Source organism: Pongo pygmaeus, chromosome 2 (assembly GCF_028885625.2).
Source record: "Pongo pygmaeus isolate AG05252 chromosome 2, NHGRI_mPonPyg2-v2.0_pri, whole genome shotgun sequence".
Lineage (NCBI taxonomy): Eukaryota > Metazoa > Chordata > Mammalia > Primates > Hominidae > Pongo > Pongo pygmaeus.
Window position 1 is genome coordinate 139,762,378 of NC_085930.1, and position 27,775 is coordinate 139,790,152.

At 38.6% G+C, this 27,775-nt stretch overlaps 1 protein-coding gene across 25 annotated transcripts in view; it reads left to right on the forward strand.

Annotated features, from left to right (window-relative positions):
• NEK11 (NIMA related kinase 11) overlaps window positions 1–27,775 on the forward strand; it is a 327,448-nt gene that overhangs the window by 75,038 nt on the left and 224,635 nt on the right. For all 25 annotated transcript variants that reach the window (XM_054483262.2, XM_054483259.2, XM_054483263.2 and 22 more), the window contains one exon: window positions 10,764–10,882. In XM_054483262.2, the coding sequence (XP_054339237.1) occupies window positions 10,764–10,882 (119 nt within the window). The remainder of the gene's footprint in view (window positions 1–10,763; window positions 10,883–27,775) is intronic.

Below are 27,775 nucleotides of genomic sequence, written 5' to 3' on the forward strand. Positions count from 1 at the left end.
TTGCCAAGACCAATGTCAAGAAGGGCATTTCTTAGGTTTCTTCTAGAATTTTTATAGTTTGATGATTTACATTAAAATCTTTGATCACTCTTGAGTTAATTTTTGTATGTGGTAAAAGGTAAGGGTCCAGTTTCAGTCTTCTGCATATGGCCAGCCAGTTATCCCAGGACCATTTATTGAAAAGGGTTCCTTTCACCATTCCTTGTTTTTGTTGGCCTAGTCAGAGATCAAATGGTTGTGTGTGGCTTTATTTCTGAGTTTTCTATTCTGTTCTACTGGTTTATGTGTCTGTTTTTGTACTAGTATCGTGCTTTTTGTTTACGATATCCCTGTAATACGGTTTGAAGTCAGGTAGTGTGTGATGCCTCCAGCTTTGTTCTTTTCCTTAGGATTGCCTTGGCTATTCAGGCTCTTTTTTGGTTCCATATGAATGTTAGAGTAGTTTTTTCTAATTCTGTGAAGAATGATGTTGGTAGTTTGATAGGAATAGTGTTGAATCTGTAGATTGCTTAGGGCAGTATGGCTATTTTAATAATATTGATTCTTCCAATCCAAGTATGGAATGTTTTTTCCATTTATTAGTGTCATCACTGATTTCTTTCAGCAATGTTTTATATTTCTCCTTGTAGAGATCTTTCACCTCTGTGGTTAGCTGTATTCCTGGGCATTTCATTTTCTTTGTGGCTATTTTAAATGGGATTGTGTTCTTGATTTGACTCTCAGCCTGGACATTATTGGTTTATAGAAATGCTATTGATTTTTGTACATTGATTTTGTATCCTGAAACCTTACTAAAATTGTTTATCAGTTCTAATAGTCTTTTGATGGAGTCTTTAGGATGTTTTAGGAATAGAATCATATTGGTAGCAGAGAGAGATAGCTGACTTCATTTTGGATGCCTTTTATTTCTTTCTCTTGCCCAGTTGCTCTGGCTAGGACTTCCAGTAATATGTTGAATAGGAGTGGTAAGAGTGGGCACCCTCACCTTGTTCCAGTTCTCAAAGAGAATGGTTCCAGTTTTTGCCATTCAGTATGATGTTGGCTGAGAATTCTTCATAGATGGCTCTTATTATTTTGAGGTATGTTCCTTTAATGCCTGGTCTGTTGAGGGTTTTTATCATGGATGTTGGATTTTCTTAAAAGCTTTTTCTGAATTTATTAAGATGATCATATGGTTTTTGCTTTTAATTTTGTTTATGTGGTAGGTGAAATCACATTTATTGATTTGTGTATGTTGAGCCAACCTTGCATCCCAAAAATAAAGCCTACTTGGGCCGGGCACAATGGCTCATGCCTGTAATCCCAGCACTTTGGGAGGCTGAGGCGGGCGGATCACGAGGTCAGGAGTTGGAGACTAGTCTGGCCAACATGGTGAAATCCCGTCTCTACTAAAAATATAAAAAATTAGCTGGTGGCTACTCAGGAGGCTGAGGCAGGATAATCGCATGAACCTGGGAGGCCAAGGTTGCAATGAGCTGAGATCATGCCATTGCACTCCAGCGCGAGTGACACTGCAAGACTGTCTCTAAATAAATAAATAAATAAATAAATAAAGCCTACTTGATTTTGGCATATTAACTTTTTGCTGTGCTACTGGATTGAGTTTGCTATGTTTTATTGAGGATTTTTGCATCTATGTTCATCATGGATATTGGCTTGAAGTTCTCCTTTTTCATTGTGTCTTTGCCAGATTTTGGTATTAGGCAGTTGCTGGCTTCATAGAGTGAATTAGGGAGGAGCCCCTCCTCCTCAATTTTTTGGAATAGTTTTAGTAGGATTGGTACTGGTTTTTTTTGTACAACTGGTAGAATTCAGCTGTGAACCCATCTGGTGCAGGACTTTTTTTGGTTGGTAGGTTTTATTATTATTATTATTGCAGAGCTCAGTATTGGTCTATTCAGAGTTTTAATCTCTTGCTGATTCAGTCTTGGGAGATTGTGTGTTTCCAGGAATTTGTTTGTTTCCTCTAGATTTTCTATTTTTTTTGTGTAAGTTGGTCATAGTATTCTCTGAGGATCTTTCATATTTCTATGGGATTGGTTGTAATATCATCTTTGTCATTTCTGATTATGCTTATTTGGATCTCTTTTTTGTTGTTAATCTGGCTAGAGGTCTACCAATCTTGTTTATTTTTTATAAGAACCAACTCTTGGTGTCATTGACATTTTGTATAGATTTTTGCATCTGAGTTTCATTCAATTCTTCTCTAATTTTAGTTATTTTTTTTCTTCTGCTAGCTTTAGGGTTGGTTTGTTCTTTTTTCCCAGTTCCTTTAGGTCCAAAGTTAAATAGTTAATTTGAGCTCTTTCTAACTTCTTGATGAAGGTATTTAGTACTATCAACTTTCCTCTTAACATGTTCAGCTACACCCTGGAGATTTTGGTATGTTGTGTCTCTATTTTCATTAATTTCAAAGAATTGTTTGATTTCCGCCTTAACTTTGTTGTTAACCCAGAAGTTATTCAGGAGCAAGTTATTTAATTTCCATGTAACTGTGTAGTTTTGAGAGGTCTTCTTGATATTGACTTATATTTTTATGCACTGTGGTCTGAGAGTATGCTTGGTATGATTTCAAGTTTTTGAATTTATTGAGACTTGCTTTATGACTGAGCATGTGTTCGATCTTAGAATATGTTCCATGTGGAGAAGAGAAGCATATATATTCTGTGGTTGTTGGATGGAGTGTTCTATAAATGTTTATTATGTCCAGTTGGTGAAGTGTTAAGTCCATAGTTTCTTTGTTAGTTTTCTGCCTTGATGGTATGTCTAATGCTGTCAGTGGGGTGCTGAAGCCTCACTGTATTATTATGTGGTTGTCTAAGTCTTTTCATAGACCAAGAAGAACTTGTTTTATGAATCTGGCTACTTATAGTACTGGGTGCATATATGTTTGGTATAGTTAAGCCTTCTTGTTCAATTAAACCTCTATCATTATGTAATGTCCTTCTGTGTTCTCCTTAATTTTTGTTGGTTTAAAATCTGGGTTATTTTATATGGGAATAGTGACTCCTGCTCTTTTTTGTTTTTTGTTTGGATAGTGAATCTTTCTCCATCCCTTTACTTTGAGCCCGTGTGTACCATTACATGTTAGATGGGTGTTAGCTTGCCACTCTTTTGCTTTTATGTGGTATGTTTAGCTCATTTACATTCAGGGTTATTATTAATATGTGAGATATTGATCCTGTCATCATGTTGTTAGCCGGTTGTTATGTAGAGTTGAGATTGCTTTGCAGTGCCTGTGGGCTATGTGCCTATGTGTGTTTTTGTGGTAGCAGGTGCCATTCTTTCAATTCCATATTTAGCACTCCCTTAAGGACCACTTGTGAGGCTGGTCTAGTTAAAATGAATTCCCTCAGCATTTACTTTTCTGAGAAGGGTTTTATTTCTCCTTCACTTATGAATCTTTGTTTGATGGGATATGAAATTATTGGTTGAAATTTCTTTTATTTAAGAATGCTGAAAATAGTACCCCAATCTCTTCTGGCTTGTAAGGTTTCTGCTGAGAGGTTTGCTGCTAGCCTGATGGGTTTCCCTCTGTGCATGAATTGACTTTTCTCTCTTCCTTTAAGATTTTTTCTTTTACCTTGACCTTGGTGAATCTGATGACTATGTGCCTTGGGGATGGTTGACTTATATAGTGTCTAACCAAGGTTCTCTGTATTTATTCATATTGCATGTCATCCTCTCCAGCAACATTAGGGAAATTTTCATGGACTATATCCTCAAATATATTTTCTGAGTTGTTTATTCTCTCGCTCTCTCTCAGGAATACCATTGAGTCATAGATTTGTTCTCTTTATGTAATCCTATATTTCTCAGAAGTTTTATTCATTTTTTAAAATTATTTTCCTTTATTTTTGTCCAACTGAGTTGATTCGAAGAACTGGTCTTTGAGCTCTGAGATTCTTTCCTCAGCTTCGATCCTTCTGTTAATACTTTTGATTATATTATGAAATTCTTGTAGTGAATCTTTTAGCTCTAGAAGCTCAATTTGGTTCTTTTTTAAGTGGCTATTTCATCTTTCAGCTCTTAGATCATTTTACTAGATTCCTTGGAATCCTTGGGTTGGGTTTCAACTTTCTCCTGAATCTCCATGAGATTCCTTGTCATCCAGAGTTCACATTCTATATCTGTCATTTCAGTCATTTTTGATTGGTTAAAAACCATTGCTGGGGAGCTAGTGGACTTGTTTGGAGGTAAGGGTACACTCTGGCTTTTTGCATTGCCAGAACTCTTGAGTTGGTTGTTTCTCATCTGAGAAGGTTGGCATTCCTTTAATTGTGTAAATTGAGTATAGTTAGTTGGGTTCATTTCTGGATGTTTTCAGAGGGCCAATGCTCTATGCAGGTTCTTTATTTGTGGCTGAATTCTTACCCTTGCTCTTATAGGGGGTTATATTAGCAAAGTATTTTTGTTGTTGTAGTTTGGGCTGCAGTCCAGTAGATGAAGCTTAAGCGTATTTGCTGGTAGAGGCTCTTACTCTGCTGCATGGCTCCTTTGTATTTCCTGCCACTTGCAAGCTTGCTCTGTGGTGCAGTGGCAAGAGAGGTGACCCCTTCACCGAGTTTACTCCTGGGCCTTGGGGGAACTCCTTCCAATCACTGGCACTGTACCTGCATTTCTTTTGTTAGGTGTTTGGGCTGCAGGGTTCCCTCAGTCAGAAGCTGAAGTAGGGAGATAGACCATACCTTTTCAGTCTGGCTCTGTGGAGAAAGGCATGCCTATTCCTGCTGCAGCCCATGAACCCATGTGACTCAACCCTCTTAGTGCTCTGAGAGTTTGGGCTCCATTCCCACTCGAATGCCTTAGTCCTCCTAGGCTATGCACTGCAGCCCTGGGGAGAGATCAGGCTTTTTGTGCCTTCCCCACCTTGGAGGCAGCAGGGGTGGGGCTGCAGTGGCAGCAATGGCATACAGCCTGCCAGTTACCTCAGGGGGTGCCACCCCAAAGAAATGCATAGCCATGGCTAATTTGAATTATCAGCTAGGGATGGGGCAGCTGAGCTGTGGGCCCAAGCTTGGGAGTAGGTGGGGGGGACTCTGCCTAGGGAAGACCAAAGAAGATAGTTTGGCCTCTTCTCCATAGGATGGCTGTGGTGTGCTGTAGGCCTGCAACAACAATCAGGCTGTTTATTCCCTTTCTAGCCTGGGTGTTGGGGATGATGGGTGGGTACTATGATGGTGGCAATGATAGAGGGCCTGTCAGTTGTCTCTGGAAGCTCCACCCCAGAGAAATGCAGAACCACCACTAACTGATCAGATGGGAGCGGCGCAGCTGCTCTGGGGGCCTAAGCTGGAAGGCCCTGACCAATCAGGAGCAGCAAGTTCAGAGATCTGCATGGAAAACAGTCTGGCTGCCTTACTGTATGGCAGCTGTGGCATGCTGGAGGCCAATGACAGTTCTTAGATTCTTTACTCTCTCCCCAGCCTGAGGACAGCAGGGGCAGGGGTTGTAGCAGTGGCAATTGCAGCAGGCTTGTTAGTTGCCTCTGGGAGCTCCATCCCAGAGGAAAGAAGAGCGCTGACCAGCTGGAATGTTCAGGTTGGAGTGGGGTGGCTGTGATTGGACCTTGCCTGATGAGGTACAGTCTGCAGTTCATCCTCTCCTCAGCACCGTGCATGTGGTACCGATCCTAGAGGTGCACAAGAGAGCCTGAGCTCCTTTGTTGGTAGGGCTACGGCAGCTGGCACCAACATGCTCAGGGATCCAAGGCTCATGGAGCTCAATGTGGGCTTCAGTGGTAGCTCTGCACAGACTCCACAAGCTCTCTGTGTCGATCTGGAAGCCCAGGGGAGCTGGGGGCCTCTCCTGTGCCCAAGATTAGAAAGCTCATGCAGACGTGTGGTCCCTGGGGACTCTCACTCATCCTTTCTTTGCAGCTGGGAGCCTCCTCTGGCTCTACACCAATCCTGGGTGGGCAGCTGTGCTGCCTTGCTCTTCTTTGCTTTCTGTGGGTCGCTGTTGCTTCTTTGATGAATCAAAACATGGCCTCCTGTATGATCCACTTGAAGAACCAGTGTTTACTTGCCACTCTGTCTCTTCTCCATGACAGCAGCATGCACTAACTGCTTCTAGTCAGCCATCTTGGCAAGTCAGCCATCATGGCATTTCTTTTACTGACTTTCTTAATTATCTTGACAAAACGCAGAATATTTCCTTGGCCAATTACCTAAAAGGTAAAGACCAAACAAACAAAAAACCTTTTCACAATTTCCTATTAAAAGTAGACCAGTACCTCAAGAAAAAGTTGTTTTAACATAAAGGATGAAATTCTAATTTTCCTTCATAGTGTTTTTTATATTAATGCTTAATTTTTAGAAAAATTTATAAATAGCATATCTAATCTTAGCTAGCTTAATCACATATAAAATTTCTTTCCCAAGGTTTCTCTTCTACAGACTTTTTGTATTAGTCCATTCTCAGTGAAGAAATAGCCAAGACTGGGTAATTTATAAAGGAAAGAGGTTTAATTGACTCACAGTTCTGCATGGCTGGGGAAGCCCCAGGAAACTTATAATCATGTTGGAAGGCAAAGGAGAAGCAGGTACTTCTTCACAGGGCAGCAGGATGGAGTGAGTGCAAGCAGAGGAAATGCTAGATGCTTATAAAACCATCAGATCTTGTGAGACTCACTCAGTATCATGAGAACAACATGGGGGAAACCACCCCCATGATTTGATTATCTCCACCTGGTCCCGCCTTTGACATGTGGAGATTATGGGGATTACAATTCAAGATGAGATTTTGGGTGGGGACACAGCTAAACCATATCACTTCCTAATATCCAGTCAGTTTTTTTCCCCAAATACTTCTTTCTCATTTTGGATCAATCATTCTACTCTAGAACAAAAATTATTCTCTTTTTGTTTTAACAAAACAATACACATCCTCATAACTTATGCTTTTCCTTACCAAAAGCACATCTTACCTATATTGTATACTTGCATATAAAGTTGTTTTCCTTATTATTTCTAGTAATTTTAGTTACATATTTTAATTAGAATTCTTAGTCCTTTATGACCTTAATTTCTAGTGAACACTAGGAAGCAAGCAAGTGTGAATATCATACCAGCAGTCTATAGATTGGAAAACCTGTGAATTATAATTCTAGGAGCATGTACTTTTTTATAATACATTTTTTCAATGTGGCACAGAACATTTATTAACAGTCCCAACTGTCTGTAGTCTCACTGTAGTAAGAAACTGTAGAGGAAGCAAATTTTTATTTCTATTCTGTTACGGCTTTTTTTTTTTTTTTTTTTCCCATCCTTCATAAGAATGTTAAAAGTTTCTGGTATAGAAAGGACATTTTTCACATGGGAATTCTATCTTACCTCTATTTAACTCTTGCTTTTAACAATTATGCTTGAAATGCCCATAAAGATGAGACATTAAATAGCTAGCCATCACCTTAAGTTATTTTTCTTGCTGACAAGCTATGTCACATAGAGATAACATGAACTTATTTTACTAAATAAGCCTAGGGAAGAAGAGTTGTGCATCTGTATTATACTAAATGCTGACAACTCTGAAGGTATGCCTGAGTTAATCAAGCCAATATACTTTTATTAGCTACTATTTACCCAAGATTATCCAAGAGTATGTCAACTTGAAAAATATTTTAGGTTTGTTTCTAAGGGTTTAAAGAATACCTATTTTATATAAGTACTTATTTTTCTTTAAGCCAATTAAATAGTTCTCTTTTACAACTTAATTTTGGCAATACCATAAGGAAAAAGAAATATATTACACATTCATAACATACATACTGACATATATAAATATAAACATAAAAACAGATCTTGTAGTATTCATTTAAAAATTTTAGCCAGGTGCCAAGTACAATAACACAAAGCTCACTAATCTGGAAGTGAATTTTTTTGTGGCCCATGGAACAACATTACCCACCCAGATGGCTAAAGCTTTTGACTGGTATTTGTAGAAAAGACTTAAAATTTTTTCCATTAGCCTTCTCTAAGGAATCTTTTAAAGAGGAAATCTTTGATTCATTTCATATCTTAGATATTTAATACTTCTGTGTATCCATTAAAGAATGTGTCCCATTGCTTTTGTGGTATGTTGGATCCTTTCTTCTCTAATGTGCCTCACAAGTGACCAATTTTATCTGGGTTAAAACTTCACTGTGGCCACTGTAATTCTAGCTTGTCCTTAGTAAGGTTAACACATTTTTAAAAATGCACAGGTTCTGCGACCATAATTTTTGTACATGGAGAAAATTGTGCTTATTTTTGGTGTTTTTAAAGTGATACATTGGGTTGACATACGTTGTGCACATGTACCCTAAAACTTAAAGTATAATAATAATAAAATTTTAAAAAAAAGAAGCTAGCAGGCAGCTTCACTGATATTTCTTTAAGGCAAGTTTTTCTTTTCCTTTTTCTTTAGCATTGTCTTCATCTTCTTCTCTCTCCTTCCACTTCTCCTCTGAAGGTATTCAGGAAGAGGATGGCAACATGTAGGCAATAATCTTTCTGCCACTGGAGATGTTTTATCGTATTCAGAGAAACTAAGTGAGATATACCAGAATCCTCACATACTCAAGTCCTGCAGTTGGCCCTGCAGAACCTTCATATATACAAAAGCCCTTCATATATGCAGATTTCCATTCCTGCAAATATTGTATTTTCAATATGTGTTTGGTTGAAAAATATCAGCTTAGAAGCTGATATTATAAGCTTATAAACCGATATATTAAGCAGATCTACACAGTTCAAACCCATGTTGTTCAAGGGTCAACTGTATATTTACAGGTCACCTTTCATCTGAAGGACTTTCATGTCTACTACACAGGATGTTATAATGATCTATTGTCAAAAATGTTCTTTGCAACTTATAGAAACATGAGAGTACAGCTTGTATGGCTCAACAGAATTCTGATAAACTCTAGGAGTAAAAAGAGAGAAGAAATAAAGGCAGGTTTGAAGAATGAGAAAGAAATGATAGTCTTTTAGACAAAGAGTTAAGTATTCAATTGGCCATACTTTTGAATTCCACCAAGCTTTGGAACACTCTCCTTGGCCCAGAAAAACTATCAGGAAACCGTACTTGAGCTAGACTGCAAGTGAATGTTTGCTATACTTTTGATTTGTTATGGCCCTTTGTAGGAGAGAAAATGCTAAGCAAATATTTGCACATTGCACTGTAAGGAAATAAAAAATGCATTAGAAGTGAATCAGTTGACCTTATGCTGTTTCATTAGAAGTAATTTCTTTTGGATTGTCTCATTGCCTATAAATTTTCTTCCTTTGCACCTTAACAACAGCTCTGTCATGAGTAGTCTATGACTAGCTTATTTTTTCCACTTTTGCTCCCCATGAACATGATAAGGACCTCTCCCACTCTTTATGGGGCCTGCGTTTTGCATCCTGCAAAGACCAAACACAGTTACATTAAATCCATCCTTTTCTTTAGAGGAACATTTCTCAAATTATCTCTAATTTTTTGGTGTTTTACAGTAAAATGGATCAGGTCTAAGAGTTCTCTAAGAGAATTTAGCATTTGACATTTTTATTTCTATAGCAATTGAAATACATCAGTACAACCATATTCAGAAAGGGCATTATATCAGACACTGCCAGGGTATTTTAGATATTTGTCATTTTTGATCGTGGTTAGTTTTTGGCCTTAATAATAAGTATTATTATTTTACTTATTGCCAGTGAGTGATAGGATAGAGCTTAACTAAATGCTTAAATGATGTGCTTGGATCCCCACATAGATCCACAGTTACTATATTCCTTAGGGTTTTGCTATAGCTATATAGAGGAAAGGAGAATTCAGTCATCCCAATGCACATGGTACCCTGGGCATGCCAAACTCAAAAGAATCTATACTACAGCAGCTATATGCACAATGTAAGTACCAATTTAGTTTCACCAAAAATCGTCACTTAATATTAAATTCATATCACTGATTAGAATTTTATTGGCTGACCTTTTTAAGTTTTATATATGTTAAGATTCTATAATTGTACACAACTGTAAGTGTAAGAAAAGTTATTGCTAGTTTTATGTGGGTGCATATATAGGCAATATAATAAAAAATAATTTATGTTGAAGGTTTACGTGATAACTTTTCTCCTTATAAGGGTTTTTTCCTGGAGTGATATCCTTAAAGAATTTAAAACAGATTTTATGAAGTAACTACTGATACTAGAGGAAAGAGCTAAGCTCCATTCTGATTTGTGCAGAGTGACTGGGTATTCAGGGAGAATAAGGGAATAGGGAAGAGGAACAGCAGGGGCCTGAGCAGAGTCAAGGAAGTGAAAAATTACAAAAACCAGGAAGTGGAGGTTGGTCCCTGTAAACTCATGTGGGTTTGTTATCTGGTGCTCATCAAAGTTAGACTCCTAACCTTCCTTAGAGATTGGGAGACAAGAGCCCTATCTTCAGGCATTGGCTGGAAGAAACAGTCAATTCATCCGTCTACCTTGAGTTTTCTCAGGCAGGAACTTTAAGGGGTAGGAGGGTAGGACCATCCTAGGGTTGTGGCCTTGGGCTTTTAGAAACTATTAATACGTTCGTGTTTGTTAAAGTCTTTATAGGTCAATGTTGAGGCCGAGCTGAGAAGAGTGCTCAAAGGAACCTGGATAGACTTTGATTAAAGAGAGAATCTTTGTCAGTGATAATTACAGAATGGCACTTTCTTATAAACAGTGACTGCTATGTATTAACTGTTGTTAAGTGAGCTTGATTTTAATATATTAGCTGAAAAAATATGAAAGATTATGCTCTTCATTTCAGGGCCGAGATCTGGACGATAAAATTCAGGAATATAAACAAGCTGGAAAAATCTTTCCAGAAAATCAAATAATAGACTGGTTTATCCAGCTGCTGCTGGGAGTTGACTACATGCATGAGAGGTATGTTCATTTGCTACTGGGAACATGATATATTTTTAACAGTCATGTTTGAACTTGAAAAGAGAATTTTTTTTCTATAATTGAAAGAAAACAAATTCAAAAGGTATATGGCTATAATTAAACATCTATAATATGTTTTTCCTTGAGAAAACTGTTGAATGATTATATCTAGAGGGTTTACTTGCATAGCTTTTTGTTGCTGTTCTAAAACTCAAGTTGGCCTTGAATATAAGACAGAAATTTTTATTAAACACATTTCATTATGTCTGATCATGTCCTGTGAATTACAGGAAGTTATCAGAAACCTTTGGCATCCTATGAATTTATTGTATCTTACAGCAGGCTTGAGTTGTAAATACCTTAGTATGCCACAAGTGAATTGTGTGGTCACCTTGGAATGTGTCAGTGCACACTTAGCTAGGTTCACATCCCAAAAGAGCTCAGTAATTGAGACAGAATGTATTCTTTCACCTCAGAGAGATAAGTATTCAGATAGAAAGTCAGTTTTGATATGAAGTATCTGATAATGAAGGTCAATTATTTTGATTATCTATGATTTACATTTACAATCTCTGCCTCAAAAATGTATTTTAAAACTTTTAATGAATTTTTATAGGTCAAAAGTAAGAAGTTTTAGAAGTTAAATGTTTTAGAGACCCATAAAATGATATGAACACGTTTGAAAAGATGAACATACATAGACAAAAAAGAAGTGGATACTCTGAGGTGTCTATGGTCGCTTTCACCTTGGAAGTGGGCGTTAACACATGGTACCATTCTTCTTGAACAAAAGGGGGTAATTTGTAAGGCACACCAAGGTCTAACTATCCATGGATGTCAGATTTCTTAAATGTGTCATCTGTGCTTTCTGACAGCATAAAAAGTAATCGGATTATTCTGTAATTCGCCATGTATCTTCTAAAACACATGCTTGTTGATACAGATAGCTACTGATTTATTGACACCTCATAACAATCTGTTGGATGATGTCAAACTATCTTAAGAAATCTTTTATTAAAAGATTATTTGACTTAAATAAATCAAATAATCTTTTAATAAGCTACCCAAAGCTACTGACTGTAAAACTTCTGTGTACATACATTTATATTGGTATTTCTTTTATTTCTTTATTTCTTAGCATATTGTTAGGTTATACGCCAGAAAAACAACTAAAAAACAACACATATTAAGATGCTAACTATGGTATTCTATGTACAAAATACAAAACTGGAATTTGGTTGATTTAAGAACCCAAATATTTTTAATACCTTTAAGACTGCTTAGTAATAATTAAAATAAATGAGTTTAAAATAACCCTTTGAACAGAGGCTTATAATTTTTTGATCCTTTAATAGTCCAAGAAAGTCATTAAATGAGACTAAATATTTGGATATTTGTGGATCAGTGGATCTGAAATACAATCCTTTGTGATTCAGGTAACAAGTGATGGTGCTTCTTAGTCATTATGTTATTATAACCAATTACTGTAAAGTTTTTATGTACAGAGAAATTACAGTTTTATATTTCAGTTCATTCATTCCTTCATTAGATAGTGATAAATTAAAAATAAGTCTCAACCTCAAAGAGCTGTTAGTAAGCTAGCAGACATAAAACATGTACCCTTATAACTGCAAGCCATGTACCATGGTGGATGTGCACAATTCAGTATCTCCACTATTCACTAGATTCATGACCTTGAGCAAGCTGATCATGAGAGCAAGCTCTCCTCTCTGAACCTGTTTCCTCATCTATTAGATTGGTGCAAAAGTAATTGTGGTTTTTGCCATTATTTTTAATGACAAAAGCCACAATTATTTTTGTACCTACCTAATATAAAGTAAGGATAATAATAGGACTCTCCTTGCTTACATTAAAGGGTAGAAAATATGCATTGAGATATTAGACAGTTTAAAAGTTTGCAAAATGTTAAACTCTATGTAATGTTGTTGTTATAATTTAATATAGAAATGAGAGCACAGACATCAAAAGGGGTTTTAAAAACGATGACAGTAACAAGTGTTGGTAAGCATATGGAGCACCTGGAATTATTTTATATTGTTATAGGGTATATACATTGATATAAAACACTTTTGAGAAATGTTTGACAATACTTTCTAAGCCAAACATACAAATAGCTATGACCCAGTAATTCTATTCCTAAGGGTAGAAATGAGTGCTGATGTCCAACAAAAGGTATGCAGAAATGTCCATAGAAGCCTTTTTTGTAACAGTGAAAACACTAGAAAATATTCATCTACAGTGGAATGGTTACATGAGTGTGGTATGGCCCTATAATGGACTTTTTAAATTACTATTCTATAATTTAAAAACAATACACAATTGATAATAAGCATGACCTGGGTGAATCTCAGAGATCAGAGGTAGGATGAAAGAAGCCAGATGCAAAACAGTGTGTACTGCATGACTACATTTATATGAAGTTCAAAAATAGGCAAAACTAATCTAGGATAGGTCAGAATAGTTATTACTCTTGCAAAGGGGTTTTGCCTGGAAGGGGCATAGAGAAACCTGGGATGTTAGAAATGTTCTATATCTTAATCTGGATGGAGGATTACAAGAGTGGTACAGATGTTGATATATATGTAAAAAATCATCAAATTTAAGATTTTTGCATTTTAATGTAAGTTATACTCTAGTTTAAAACAAGTGATAAAAGTGCCAAGAAAAGTACCATTTAGTATTACAGGAGATCAGAAGAAAGATAATGTTTTCATTTGGAGAATCAATGGAGGCTTCTTCTTGGAAGAAGTAGCACTTGACCCAAGGTAGGTTTCAAGTATGATGAAAAATGGGTCAGAGCTTTCCAGATATAGGGAACAGAGCACAGCCACAGAGGTGGGAAAACATGGAACTTTTAGAGAGAATGGTGAGTAGTTCTATTGGGAACACTCTTGGAGTAAGGAATAAAGTTGTTGGCAAAGGTAGGCTGAGGTCAAGAGGGCTTTATTTTGGAGCACAGACATTGGACTCCGCAAGAGCTTTTTGAGTGGAGTTATATAATATTGCCAGAGCTTGCTTCAGGAAGGTTAGATGATAAACTATACCAAGGAGAGAAGGTAACTTGGGCTATCAGTCAAGAACCTTTTATAATATCCATGCATGAGATTGTGAGACCTAAACCAAGCTGGCAGAGGTGGGTAGAATGAGGAAGGATGAGAATGAACTCAGTAAGTTGAAATGACTGGACTTGCAATTAAGTGTATCTGTGAGATGTGACAGAAGGTCAAAGATGAACCTGAGGTTTTGTGCCTGGATGAATGAGAAGTTGGAAAGACAGGTTTGAAACAATAGTGATGAGTTTAATTATGAATATGCTGGGTAGAATATGGAGAGAGAAGAAGGAGAGGGAGGAGAGAGAGAGAATGAGAATGAGAGAAGGAAGTTAGAAGTGAGGCTCTGGATCTTAGGGAACCATCAGGGCTTGATTTTGTTTGGGTTCCTACAATATCAGAGCCCTGAAACAAAGACTAGGGTACAAATAGATTTTTAGGAGGTAATCTTAGAAATCAGAAGCCAATAAGTGGGAAGAGTGAGAAGGAGAAGCCAGAAAAGCTGTGCAGAATGCATGATTGAACTAGTGGCTGCTGTGGGTAGAGGGATGCAGAGGCAGGACTCTTCCAATAGTGTTTTAAGTTTTGGGTTTCTCTTCCTGCATTCTTTCCTGGCTTTTTGCTGGGGGAAAAAAGAAAAGAAAAAGCAGGCCGGGCACAGTGGCTCACATCTGTAATCCCAGCACTTTGGGAGGCCAAGGCGGGTGGATCACGGGGTCAAGAGTTCAAGACTAGCCTGGCCAACATAGTGAAACCCCGTCTCTACTGAAAATACAAAAAATTAGCCAGGCGTGGTGGTGGGCACCTGTAATCCCAGCTACTTGGAGGCTGAGGCAGGAGAATGGCTTGAACCCGGGAGGCGGAGGTTGCAGTGAGCCGAGATTGCACCATTGTATTCTAGCCTGGGTGACAGTGCAAGACTCCATCTCAAAAAAAAAAAAAAAGCAACCTTGCTTAAATATAACTATTGTTTTCTAGCACTATTATGAATTTCGTCTTGAAAAATTTCTTGTTTTTCTGGGAATTTGGAGTGAGGAGGGGGAGGAAGTTGTCTTCATCTTTATCCAATTTTAGAATGGTTTTTAAATGGAGCAGTTATATATATATTATTCTTGATTGTAAATGTGTAATCAACGTTTCACTTCTGTTGATTTTCAATATTTAATTTAGTGTAAAACATGTTTCCTTCAGAAAATGAACTTATTTATCTTAATTATCTGACTTTAAAACTTTTTAAATCCAAAAGAATGATTTTTTTTTAGCATATGGCATAAACATTTATAAATAATGATGTTAAAAAGCCGAGACTATTCACAGTTCACTGAAAGCTACTTTGAGAACGTAGCACTAAAACATGTTCTTGCTGAAGGGAGTCATGCTGTATTAACAAAACTCCAGTGTCAGTGGCTTACAGCAGCAATCATTTCCTGCTCATGTTGCATATTGACAGATACGGGTCATCTGCAAGTCTGCTCTACATGTCTTCGTTCCAGTACCAAAACTGAAGGAGCAGCCCCTATCCAGGACAGGCTTTACTCCTGGTGGAGGGAAAAGCAGGAGAGTGGAAACCCCTTGCTCAGACATGACAATCATCCAGTCTGCTCACATGTCTTTGACCAGAGAAGTCACATGACCACTCTTAATGTCAGAGGGGTGGAGATGCCTCTTCCTCCCAAAGGGACCCCTCACTGCAAGGAATAAGAAGCGTGAATACTTGGGAACAAGAATAAGTCTACTACAATGTTTCACTCAGCTTTAAACTAAAATCTTTCAAATTACAGCTGATAAATATAGGCTTGTCTACAAAGCATTATTCTAGTTTTCTCCTTATATGATCTACAGTATATATTAAAGTATATTTTGAAAATTACATAAATTGGCTTACATATGAGTTAAGATTACCTTGGAAACAACACATGTGAAGAGGTTAGGTTTGTTGCAAATGCCTTGCAAAAATTTTAGTTTATATATATGATGGTTGATTTTATGTGTCAAGTTGACTAGGCAGTAGATGCCCAGAATTACACATTGTTTCTAGGTGTGTCTTTGAAGATGGTTGTGGATCAGATTAGCATTTGAATCTGTGGACTCAGTAAAGTAGATTGCCCTCCACAGTGTGGGCATGCATCATCCAATCCCTTGATGGCTTGAATGGAACAAAAGACAGAGGAAGGAGGAATTTGCTTCCTTGTTCCTGCCTCACTACTTAAGCTAGACATCTCATCTTCTCCTACCCTCGGACTGGGATTTACACCATTAGCTCCCCTGGTTCTCAGTCCTTTGGACAGGGACTGAATTACACTATTGGCTTTCCTGGGTCTCCAGCTTGTAGACAGAAGATTGTGGGACTTCTCAGCCTCCCTAATTCATGAACCAATTCTTCATAATAAATCATTTATCATTAGAACCCAGACTAATACAGTGCAGCTATAGAGGAGATAAAGAAGACCCTGGAAACACTAAGAAGAATGAAGTTACAGAAAAAGTGAAGAATCTGTTCACTCCTTTGGAGCTTTCCAGTACTTATTTTAATTTGGTTTATTTATACATTATTCTAAATCTATAACATATGGCATAAACACGTAAATAATGATGTTAAAAGCTGAGAAAATTCACAGTTCACTAGAAGCTATCTTGAGAATGTTGCACTGAAACCCATTCCTGTTCTGGGCGGGGAGTTCAATTAATGTCAATTTCTTAAGATAAAGGACAGAGCAGCCTCTCTGCAGAGAGCCCACCTGCTGGTGGTCTCAAGGCCTTGCTGATTTTGGTGCTTTCCAAGTGGAGGAGAGAACAGGGCTGGGCACTTACTCCAAGATGGCTTCCTCATCACCTCACTGGCCATGGATTTCCCAGCCAGCTTGGCGAGGTATTGTGGTGGAGTGGCTAAAATGTTCCCTGAAAGGTAGTGTTTTCTTTCTTTTCTTTTTTTTTTTTTTTATTATACTTTAAGTTCTAGGATACATGTACACAACGTGCAGGTGTGTTACCTATGTATACATGTGCCATGTTGGTGTGCTGCACCCATTAACTTGTCATTTACATTAGGTATATATCCTAATGCTATCCCTCGCCTTCCCCCACCCCATCACAGGCCCCAGTGTGTGATGTTCCCTACCTTGTGTCCAAGTGTTCTCATTGTTCAATTCTCACCTATGAGTGAGAACATGCAGTGTTTGGTTTTCTCTCCTTCTGATAGTTTGCTCAGAATGATGGTTTCCAGCTTCTTCCATGTCCCTACAAAGAACATGAACACATCCTTTTTTATGGCTGCATAGTATTCCATGGTGTATATGTGCCACATTTTCTTAATCCAGTCTATCACTGATGGAAATTTGGGTTAGTTCCAAGTCTTTGTTATTGTGAATAGTGCCACAATAAACATACGTGTGTATGTGTCTTTATAGCAGCATGACTTATAATCCTTTGGGTATATACCCAGTAATGGGATGGCTGGGTCAAATGGTATTTCTAGTTCTAGATCCTTGAGGAATTGCCACACTGTCTTCCACAATGGTTGAACTCGTTTACAGTCCCACCAACAGTGTAAAAGTGTTCCTATTTCTCCACATCCTCTCCAGCACCTGTTGTTTCCTGACTTTTTAATGATCGCCATTCTACCTGGTGTGAGATGGTATCTCATTGTGGTTTTGATTTGCATTTCTCTGATGGCCAGTGATGATGAGCATTTTTTCATGTGACTGTTGGCTACATAAATGTCTTCTTTTGAGAAGTGTCTGTTCATATCCTTTGCCCACTTTTTGATGGCGTTGTTTGATTTTTTTTTGTAAATTTGTTTAAGTTCTTTGTAGATTCTGGATATTAGCCCTTTGTCAGATGAGTAGATTGCAAAAATTTTCTCCCATTCTGTAGGTTGCCTGTTCACTCTGATGATAGTTTCTTTTGCTGTGCAGAAGCTCTTGAGTTTAATTAGATCCCATTTGTCAATTTTGGCTTTTGTTGCCATTGCTTTTGGTGTTTTAGTCATGAAGTCCTTGCACATGACTATGTCCTGAATGGTATTGCCTAGGTTTTCTTCTAGGGTTTTTATGGTTTTAGGTCTAACATGTAAGTCTTTAATCCATCTTGAATTAATTTTAGTATAAGGTGTAAGGAAGGGATCCAGTTTCAGCTTTCTATATATGGCTAGCCAGTTTTCCCAGCACCATTTATTAAATAGGGAATCCTTTCCCCATTTCTTGTTTTCATCAGGTTTGTCAAAGATCAGATAGTTGTAGCTGTGTGGTATTATTTCTGAGGGCTCTGTTCTGTTCCATTGGTCTATATCTCTGTTTTGGGACTAGTACCATGCTGTTTTGGTTACTGTAGCCTTGTAGTATAGTTTGAAGTCAGGTAGCATGATACTTCCAGCTTTGTTCTTTTGGCTTAGGATTGTCTTGGCAATGTGGGCTCTTTTTTGGTTCCATATGAACTTTAGTTTTTTTTCCCAATTCTGTGAAGAAAGACATTGGTAGCTTGATGGGGATGGCACTGAATCTATAAATTACCTTGGGCAGTATGGCCATTTTCATGATATTGATTCCTCCTATCCATGAGCATGGAATGTTCTTCCATTTGTTTTTGTCCTCTTTTATTTCATGGAGCAGTGGTTTGTTGTTCTCCTTGAAGAGTTCCTTCACGTCCCTTGTAAGTTGCATTCCTAGGTATTTTATTCTCTTTGAAGCAATTGTGAATGGGAGTTCACTCATGATTTGACTCTCTGTTTGTCTGTTATTGGTGTACAGGAATGCTTGTGATTTTTGCACATTGATTTTGTATCCTGAGATTTTGCTGAAGTTGCTTATCAGTTTAAGGAGAGTTTGGGCTGAGACGATGGGGTTTTCTAAATATACGATTATGTCATCTGCAAACAGGGACAATTTGACTTCTTCTTTTCCTAATTGAATACCCTTTATTTCTTTCTCCTGCCTGATTGCCCTGGCCAGAACTTCCAACACTATGTTGAATAGGAGTGGTGACGGAGGGCATCCCTGTCTTGCTTCAGTTTTCAAAAGGAATGCTTCCAGTTTTTGCCCATTCAATATGATATTGACTGTGGGTTTGTCCTAAATAGCTCTTATTATTTTGAGATACATCCCATCAATACTTAGTTTATTGAGAGTTTTGGGTATGAAGGGCTGTTGAAGTTTGTCGAAGGCCTTTTCTGCATCTGTTGAGATAATCATGTGGTTTTTGTTCTGTTTATATGATGGATTATGTTTATTGATTTGCATATGTTGAACCAGCGTTGCATCCCAGGGATGAAGCCAACTTGATCGTGGTGGATAAGCTTTTTGATGTGCTGCTGGATTCGGTTTGCCAGTATTTTTTTGAGAATTTTTGCATCGATGTTCATCAGGGATATTGGTCTAAAATTCTCTTTTTTTGTTGTGTGTCTGCAGGCTTTGGTATCAGGATGATGCTGGCCTCATAAAATGAATTAGAGAGGATTCCCTCTTTTTCTGTTGATTGGAATAGTTTCAGAAGGAATGATACCAGCTCATCTTTGTACCTCTGGTAGAATTCGACTGTGAATCCATCTGGTCCTGGACTTTTTTTGGTTTGTAGGCTATTAATTATTGCCTCAATTTCAGAGCCTGTTATTAGTCTATTCAGGGATTCAACTTCTTCCTGGTTTAGTCTTGGGAGGGTGTATGTGTCCAGGAATTTATCCATTTCCTCTAGATTTTCTAGTTTATTTGCATAGAGGTGTTTATAGTATTCGCTGATGGTAGTTTGTATTTCTGTGGGATCAGTGGTGACATCCCCTTTATCATTTTTTATTGCATCTATTTGATTCTTCTCTTTTTTCTTCTTTATTAATCTTGCTACCTGTCTATCAATTTTGTTGATCTTTGCAAAAACCAGCTCCTGGATTCATTGATTTTTTGAAGGGTTTTTTATGTCTCTATCTCCTTCACTTCTGCTCTGGTCTTATTTATTTCCTGCCTTCTGCTAGCTTTTAATGTGTTTGCTCTTGCTTCTCTAGTTCTTTTAATTGTGATGTTAGGGTGTCAATTTTAGATCTTTCCTGCTTTCTCTCATGGGCATTTAGTGCTATAAATTTCCCTCTACTCACTGCTTTGAATGTGTCCCAGAGATTCTGGTATGTTGTGTCTTTGTTCTCATTGGTTTCAAAGAACATCTTTATTTCTACCTTCATTTTGTTATGTACCCAGTATCATTCAGAAGCAGGTTGTTCAGTTTCCATGTAGTTGAGTGGTTTTGAGTGAGTTTATTAATCCTGAGTTCTAGTTTGATTGCACTGTGGTCTGACACACAGTTTGTTATAATTTCTGTTCTTTTACATTTGCTGAGGAGTGCTTTACTTCCAACTATGTGGTAAATTTTGGAATAAGTGTGATGTGGTGCTGAGAATGTATATTCTGTTCATTTGGAGTGGAAAGTTCTGTAGATGTCTGTTAGGTCCACTTGATGCTGAGCTGAGTTCAAATCCTGGATATCCTTGTTAACTTTCTGTCTCGTTGATCTGTCTAATGTTGACAGTGGAGTGTTAAAGTCTCCCATTATTATTGTGTGGGAGTCTAAGTCTCTTTGTAGGTCTCTAAGGACTTGCTTTATGAATCTGGGTTCTCCTGTATTGAGTGTATGTATATTTAGGATAGTTAGCTCTTCTTATTGAATTGATCCATTTACCGTTATGTAATGGCCTTCTTTGTCTCTTTTGATCTTTGTTGGTTTAAAGTCTGTTTTATCAGAGACTAGGATTGCAACCCCTGCTTTTTTTGTTTTGTTTTGTTTTCCATTTGCTTCGTAGATCTTCCTCCATCCCTTTATTTTGAGCCTATGTGTGTCTCTGCACGTGTGATGGGTTTCCTGAATACAGCACACTGATGGGTCTTGACTCTTTATCCAATTTGCCAGTCTGTGCCTTTTAATTGGAGCATTTCGCCCATTTACATTTAAGGTTAATATTGTTATGTGTGAATTTGATCCTTTCATTATGATGTTAGCTGGTTATTTTGCTCGTTAGTTGATGCAGTTTCTTCCTACCGTTGATGGTTTTTACAATTTGGCATGTTTTTGAAGTGGCTGGTACCGGTTGTTCCTTTCCATGTTTAGTGCTTCCTTCAGGGACTCTTGTAAGGTAGGCCTGGTGGTGACAAAATCTCTCAGCATTTGCTTGCCTGTAAAGGATTTTATTTCTGTCTCACTTATGAAGCTTAGTTTGGCTGGATATGAAATTCTGGGTTGAAAATTCTTTTCTTTAAGAATGTTGAATACTGGCCCCCACTGTCTTCTGGCTTGTAGAGTTTGTGCTGAGAGATCTGCTGTTAGTCTGATGGGCTTCCCTTTGTGGGTTACCCGACCTTTCTCTCTGGCTGCGCTTAACATTTTTTCCTCATTTCAGCTTTGGTGAAACTGATAATTATGTGTCTTGGAGTTGCTCTTCTTGAGGAATATCTTTGTGGCATTCTCTGTATTTCCTGAAATTGAATGTTGGCCTGCCTTGCTAGGTTGGTGACGTTCTCCTGGATAATATCCTGAAGAGTGTTTTCCAAGTTGGTTCTATTCTCCGTGTTGCTTTCAGGTACACTAATCAGACGTGGATTTGGTCTTTTCACATACTCCTATATTTCTTGGAGTCTTTGTTCATTTCTTTTTACTCTTTTTTCCTCTATACTTCTCTTCTCGCTTCATTTCATTCATTTGATCTTCAATTACTGATACCCTTTCTTCCACTTGATCGAGTCGGCTACTGAAGCTTGTGCATGTGTCACATAGTTCTCGCACCATGGTTTTCAGTTCCATCAGGTCATTTAAGGTCTTCTTTATGCTGTTTATTCTAGTTAGCCATTCTTCTAATCTTATTTCAAGGTTTTTGTCTTCTTTGTGATGGGTTTGAACATCCTCCTTTAGCTCAGGGAAGTTTGTTATTACCGATCGTCTGAACCCTTCTTCTCTCAACTCGTCAAAGTCATTCTCCATCCAGCTTTGTTCTGTTGCTGGCGAGGAGCTGAGTTCCTTTGGAGGATAAGAGGAGCTCTGATTTTTAGAATTTTCAGCTTTTCTGCTCTGGTTTCTCCCCATCTTTGTGGTTTTATGTCCCTTTGGTCTTTGATGATGGTGACATACAGATGGGGTTTTGGTGTGGGTGTCCTTTCTGTTTGTTAGTTTTCCTTCTAACAGTCAGGACCCTCAGCTGCAGGTCTGTTGGAGTTTGCTGGAGGTCCATTGCAGACTCTGTTTGCCTGGGTATCACCAGCGGAGGCTGCAGAACAGCAAACATTGCAGAATGGCAAATGTTGCTGCCTGATCCTTCCTGTGGAAGCTTGGTCTCAGAGGGGCACCTGGCTGTAGGAGGTGTCTGTTGGCCCCTACTGGGATGTACCTCCCAGTTAGGCTACTCGGGGGTCAGGGCCCAGTTAAGGAGGCAGTCTATCCGTTCTCAGATCTCAAACTCCGTGCTGGGAGAACCAGTACTCTCTTCAAAGCTATCAGACAGGGACGTTTAAGTCTGCAGAAGTTTCTGCTGCCTTTTGTTCAGCTATGCCCTGCCCCCAGTGGTGGAGTCTGCAGAGGCAGGCAGATCTCCTTGAACTGCGGTGGGCTCCACCCAGTTTGAGCTTCTGGGCCACTTTGTTTACCTACTGAAGCCTCAACAATGGTGGACGGCCCTCCTCCAGCCTCGCTGCCACCTTGCAGTTTGATCTCAGACTACTGTGCTAGCAGTGAGAGAGGCTCCGTGGGCGTGGGACCCTCCAAGCCAGGCATGGGATATAATCTCCTGGTGTGCCATTTGCTAAGACAGTTGGAAAAGCACAGTATTAGGGTGGGAGTGTCCCGACTTTCCAGGTACCATCTGTCACGGCTTCCCTTGACTAGGAAAGGGAATTCCCTGACCCCTTGCACTTCCCGGGTGAGGTGATGTCCCGCCCTGCTTCAGCTCACGCTCTGTGGGCTGCACAGACTGTCCAACAAGCCCCAGTGAGATGAACCCGGTACCTCAGTTGGAAATGCAGCAATCACCCATCTTCTGCGTCGTTCATGCTGGGAGCTGTAGACTGGAGCTGTTCCTATTCGGCCACCTTGGAACCTCCTCCCTGTTGTGTTTTTTCCTGAAAGGTAGTGTTAAGAACTCATTTTTAATGTAGTGAGGCTTCCAGGGAAGAGCCATACTTGGAAATCTGAGTCAGTAAATATGACTGTGGAAGGAGGGGTCCTACCCCAGATTTGAAGATGGAAAAGCAGAGAGAAGTTGTGTTTGGTGTTACTGGAGATTCCTGCTTTCTCCTGGTCCTCACTTCTTGAGAATATCCTGCAGTCACTTTTTCAAGGTAACCTCACCACTGAGCCAGGTTGTAGGCACACTCCTGATATGCTGGCAGTGGCCAATAGTTTGAGGAAGACCTGACCCTGCTTCTGACTTACAACATAGAGGACTCATTGTGTTGGTGAGGGGACATGAGACTGATGAAGAAAGGCAGGTGCCTCAGTGCCCAGGACAGGGGCCACATGGCAAAGACCAGTAACAGGAGTTGCCTAGGTTGTGCATCACAAAGGAGCCATTGGCTGTGCCAGCACCTTTGGCAAGAAGAGTTTGTGATCCACCCTGAGAACCTGCTAGATGAAGGACAGACCTCCAGGGAGGGTTTCATAAACTATTCATATAAGGGCTTGAGGGGAGGTGAAAGGAATTGTCCATACCTTCTCCACAGTTCTACCTTGGGCTGGAGGCCTGAGAAATGCCTGCCCTCTGTACCTCCACAGACTGTTCTTCATCCTAGCATGGGCCCTGGATGCTGGGGAAGAATGACCTGATGGGGAGATGGAGATGGGGTTTTTAGCATGAATTTGAACCAGAATCTGTCAGCAAATCTTAACCAGATCACTTGGGTATCATGAAACGTAGAAATGAGAGGGACCCACCACTTGAACAGATATGGTATGGTGCACGAGATAATAGATGGAGAACTGTGTTGAGCTTTTTAGAAGAAAGATTTCATATAAACCGTATTGCCTGTTACCTTATTATTTGTTGGACTTCATTTTCATATACTTCAAAGGAATGGATATTAGCCAAACATAGGATAAAATTATGCTGGCTCATTTTGGCTTACTGTAACCACAAAGCCAATACATTATGATTTTTTTATTTTCCTGAGACAGAGTTTTGCTCTGTCGCTCAGGGTGGAGTGCAATGGCACAATTTCAGCTCACTGTAACCTCTGCTTCCCAGGTTCAAGCAATTCTCCTGCCTCAGCCTCCAAAGTAGCTGGGATTACAGGCATGTGCCACCATGCCTGGCTAATTTTTGTATTTTTAGTAGAGATGGGGTTTCACCATGCTGGCCAGGCTGGTCTCGATCTGCCTGCCTTGGCCTCCCAAAGTGCTGGGATTACAAGCACGAGCCACCACGCCCGGCCAATTATAATTTTTCAATAGATATTTAGCAAATAGCTTGATACCTGGTTTGTTGCACAGAATTTATTGTTCCATTACCACAGTGCCAGCTAATTACTTCTCATAACTGCTTTCTAACATAGTGTATGCCTTATTCTTAAAGTATCTACTGTTGAGTTACTAATTTATATATTTATAGAGGCCTATCAATGTATTATTATTTGTAATTCATCTTCTGCTTGTCTAGTCTAGATGTCATCAGGTGACTTTCTTTGGAATGTTTTACTTACTCCAAAGTTACAGCACCAAGTCTTCTGGTGGGCTCCTTAGCTCACTATTCCAAATCCTAAACCTGTTGTCTCTTTGACTTCCTAGAATCAATAGCTGTAGAAACCAAGTGATCATCTTAAGACACTCTTAATTGCAAATAACAGAAGCAGATTAAACAGTAGAGAAGATTTATTACCTTGCCTAACATGAAGTCTCCAAAGTGAGTTGTTCTAGAGCTGATTAACTTGGGTGGCTGAGCAGTATTCTCTGGGGTTCTAGTTCTTTCTCTTTATTCCACCATTCTCAGTGTGTTTGGCTTTTGTAGTGAGACTTGTCCTCTTGTGGTTGCTGGGTTGGCTGTAACACGACCACGTATCCCGCCTTCACACAACAGTAACCAAACTCCAGAAAAGGTAAAAGGGACATATGGCATGTCACTCCCCCCTTTTTTTGTCTTTTATAAGAGTAGGGAAATATTTCCTACAAGATTCCAGCAGACTTCCCTTATATCTCATTGATGTTAGAAAAATTTCAAAAAACATGGAAGAGACAAAAGATATTAGTGGATATTTTTCCATTGCAGTGCTGGACTTAACTTTCTATTATCTGGGCTACTTCATAACTCTGTGGAGGCAGAGGCACACTTGAATATTTTTGTCCAGCAGAGATGCAAATAATTTCTGTCCAGTAGAACAGATATCCCCGGTGATGATGGTTTATGGCCTTGTTGGGCATTAACCAGTTTTGTATCTAACTCAGCAATCGTATCCCCCTGCCACATTCACCCCTACACCCCCCACTTCCTTTACCTAATGGGTCTGAGGAGGGCTGAGCCTCCCCAGAGGCTCATGGGGTTCTGGGAGTCAAGGGAGAAGAGGAGGAGAATGGTTATTGGGTAGGTATTTCACAGTTCCTGCCACACCAAGAGAACCCCAAGAGTGGGCATAGAGAAAGCCAGATTTCATTTAACACAGTTAGTAAATACTGTTGTTCTCTTTTTAAATCAGTAAGAAGTCAGCAACATACTCATGTACATCATAGGTCTAGATATTGTGGGAATGTAAGAAGGCAGTAGAAAATAGTTATTAAATAGCAAAGTTTTTATAGATAAACAGACCTACGTGAGAATAGTGGTTTATAGAGTCAAAGAGACCTCAGTTTGAACCAATAGGCTATACAACATTGGGCAAGTTATTTGGCCTTTCTAGGCCTTGATTTCCTCATCTCCAGATTGGGCATAATAGTAAAAAAATAGTAGTATAGTGCTTAGGATGATAGCATCTGGGGTTATGGACCTCAAGATGAAGTGGCCTAGTGTTGCATTGCCTAGTTTTGCTCTTCTCTTTTCTCTCTATTCTTAGAAACATACTTATTCCTCTCTAATCCGCTAAAGGGTTAAAGAGGCTAAAGATTATTTGAATTAGGGGAAATTCTCACTATCATATCCAATTCTTTACTTTATATGCTGATTTTATAGGCCTGGTTGAGTTTCTGCCAATTTGTGTCCTATAAAGTAAACTATATGATCTTTATGAGTGACTTTTCTTTAAAATGTTCTTAATCAGAATTTACTTAGTCAGAATAAAGCTGGATGGTTAAGGCCTGAACACTTTACAAAGGTAACATTATTACACTTGTATTATTATTAATTCTAGTGGTAAAAATTATTTTTATAATTGATATTTCTGGTTTTAATTAATAATAGTAATATTAATTTGGTGGGCATGTACCTGAGAATGATCATTTACTGAGAGAGATGTTTCCTTATGACCAGGTGAATGTCTTTATTGGTAGTTATTTACAATTATAAATAATTCTTTAGTAAAGTGACAGTGGTTAGGTTTCCCTTCTGCCGTCTCTTACAGTTGCTGATGTACTTAAAAAATCTCTCTAACCTGAGTGTAAGCATTATGAGATACATAGCCTTGTCTTATGAATCTTTATATCTGTCACATTATGTAGTACAGCACATAACACCTAGTTGGCACTCAATAATTGTTTTTTGGATTAATGAATGAGTCCCACTAGATAGTGTTCATCTTTGTACCAAGGATAGTGTTTTAAAAACCAACATGCATTTATTGAGCATCTCCTGTGAGTAAAGAACTGTGAAGAGGAAGAGATGATATTAATAGAAATGTGGCTCAAGCATTTGCTAAGGCTGCCAGAAGCATTGGTAGGGCCAGATCTTGAACTCTCTAGCAAGCCACATATAGGACTGTAGACTCTATTCTGGAAGGAGTGCAGAGCCATTGAAGGACTTAAGTTGGTGTTTCTGACCTAAGGCTCAAGAATACTGCTCCCAGACTGGGTTCTCCTATTTAAGCAGGGGGACAGATACACTGCAGTCAATTTCTCCTTAAAGACTTTGACTCCAATTGTGTCCTTTTCTATTATTTGTATTCAGGATTTCAGTTCTACTTCCTTTATGTACCCCACAAATTATTAATTAGTGCTACCATTACTATTGGTTTATAAGCCAAAACTAGTTTAGATTTCCCCACTTTTGTCAATCTCTTGGTTCATCACTTCTTCTTCCACTCCATGTCTTCCTTCTGTGGTCATTTTTTTTCCTCCCTAAAACAAATCCTTAAGTTATGTGAATGATAAACACTCAGTTTCTTTGCTTGTTTGTTTGAAAATGTTTTTATTTTTTCCTCATCCTTTTATAATAGTTTAGCTACTATTTCAGCTAAATATGTATTATTATTTAGCTATTATTAAAAATGAAATTCCAGATTGACAGATATTTTATCTGACGTTTTGAAAATATTATCTCACTGTCTTCTGGATTCTGTTATTGATGTTAAGAAGTCACTTTCCATCTAACAGACATTCTTATTAAGGTAATATCTTTTCTTTCAGTTGATTCTCAACATCTTCTCTTTGTCCTTGGTGTTTTCCAATATTACAGTGTTATGTCTACTTGTGGATTTTTGTTTTAAATTCTGCTTGGGATTTGTTTTGCTTCTGAACTTGTGAATTCATGAAAACTTCTAAATTCTGAAAATACCTTGTCATTCTCTCTTTGAATTTAGCTTCTCCCCCATTCTCCTTTCACAATGCTTAAAGATGTATGTTAGACCATCACATTCTGTTCTTCATTGCTATGCACTCCTTCTAGGAATCCATTTATATATATATATTAGAACTTTAAGCCTGTATTTCAGATGTCTCTTATACTCTT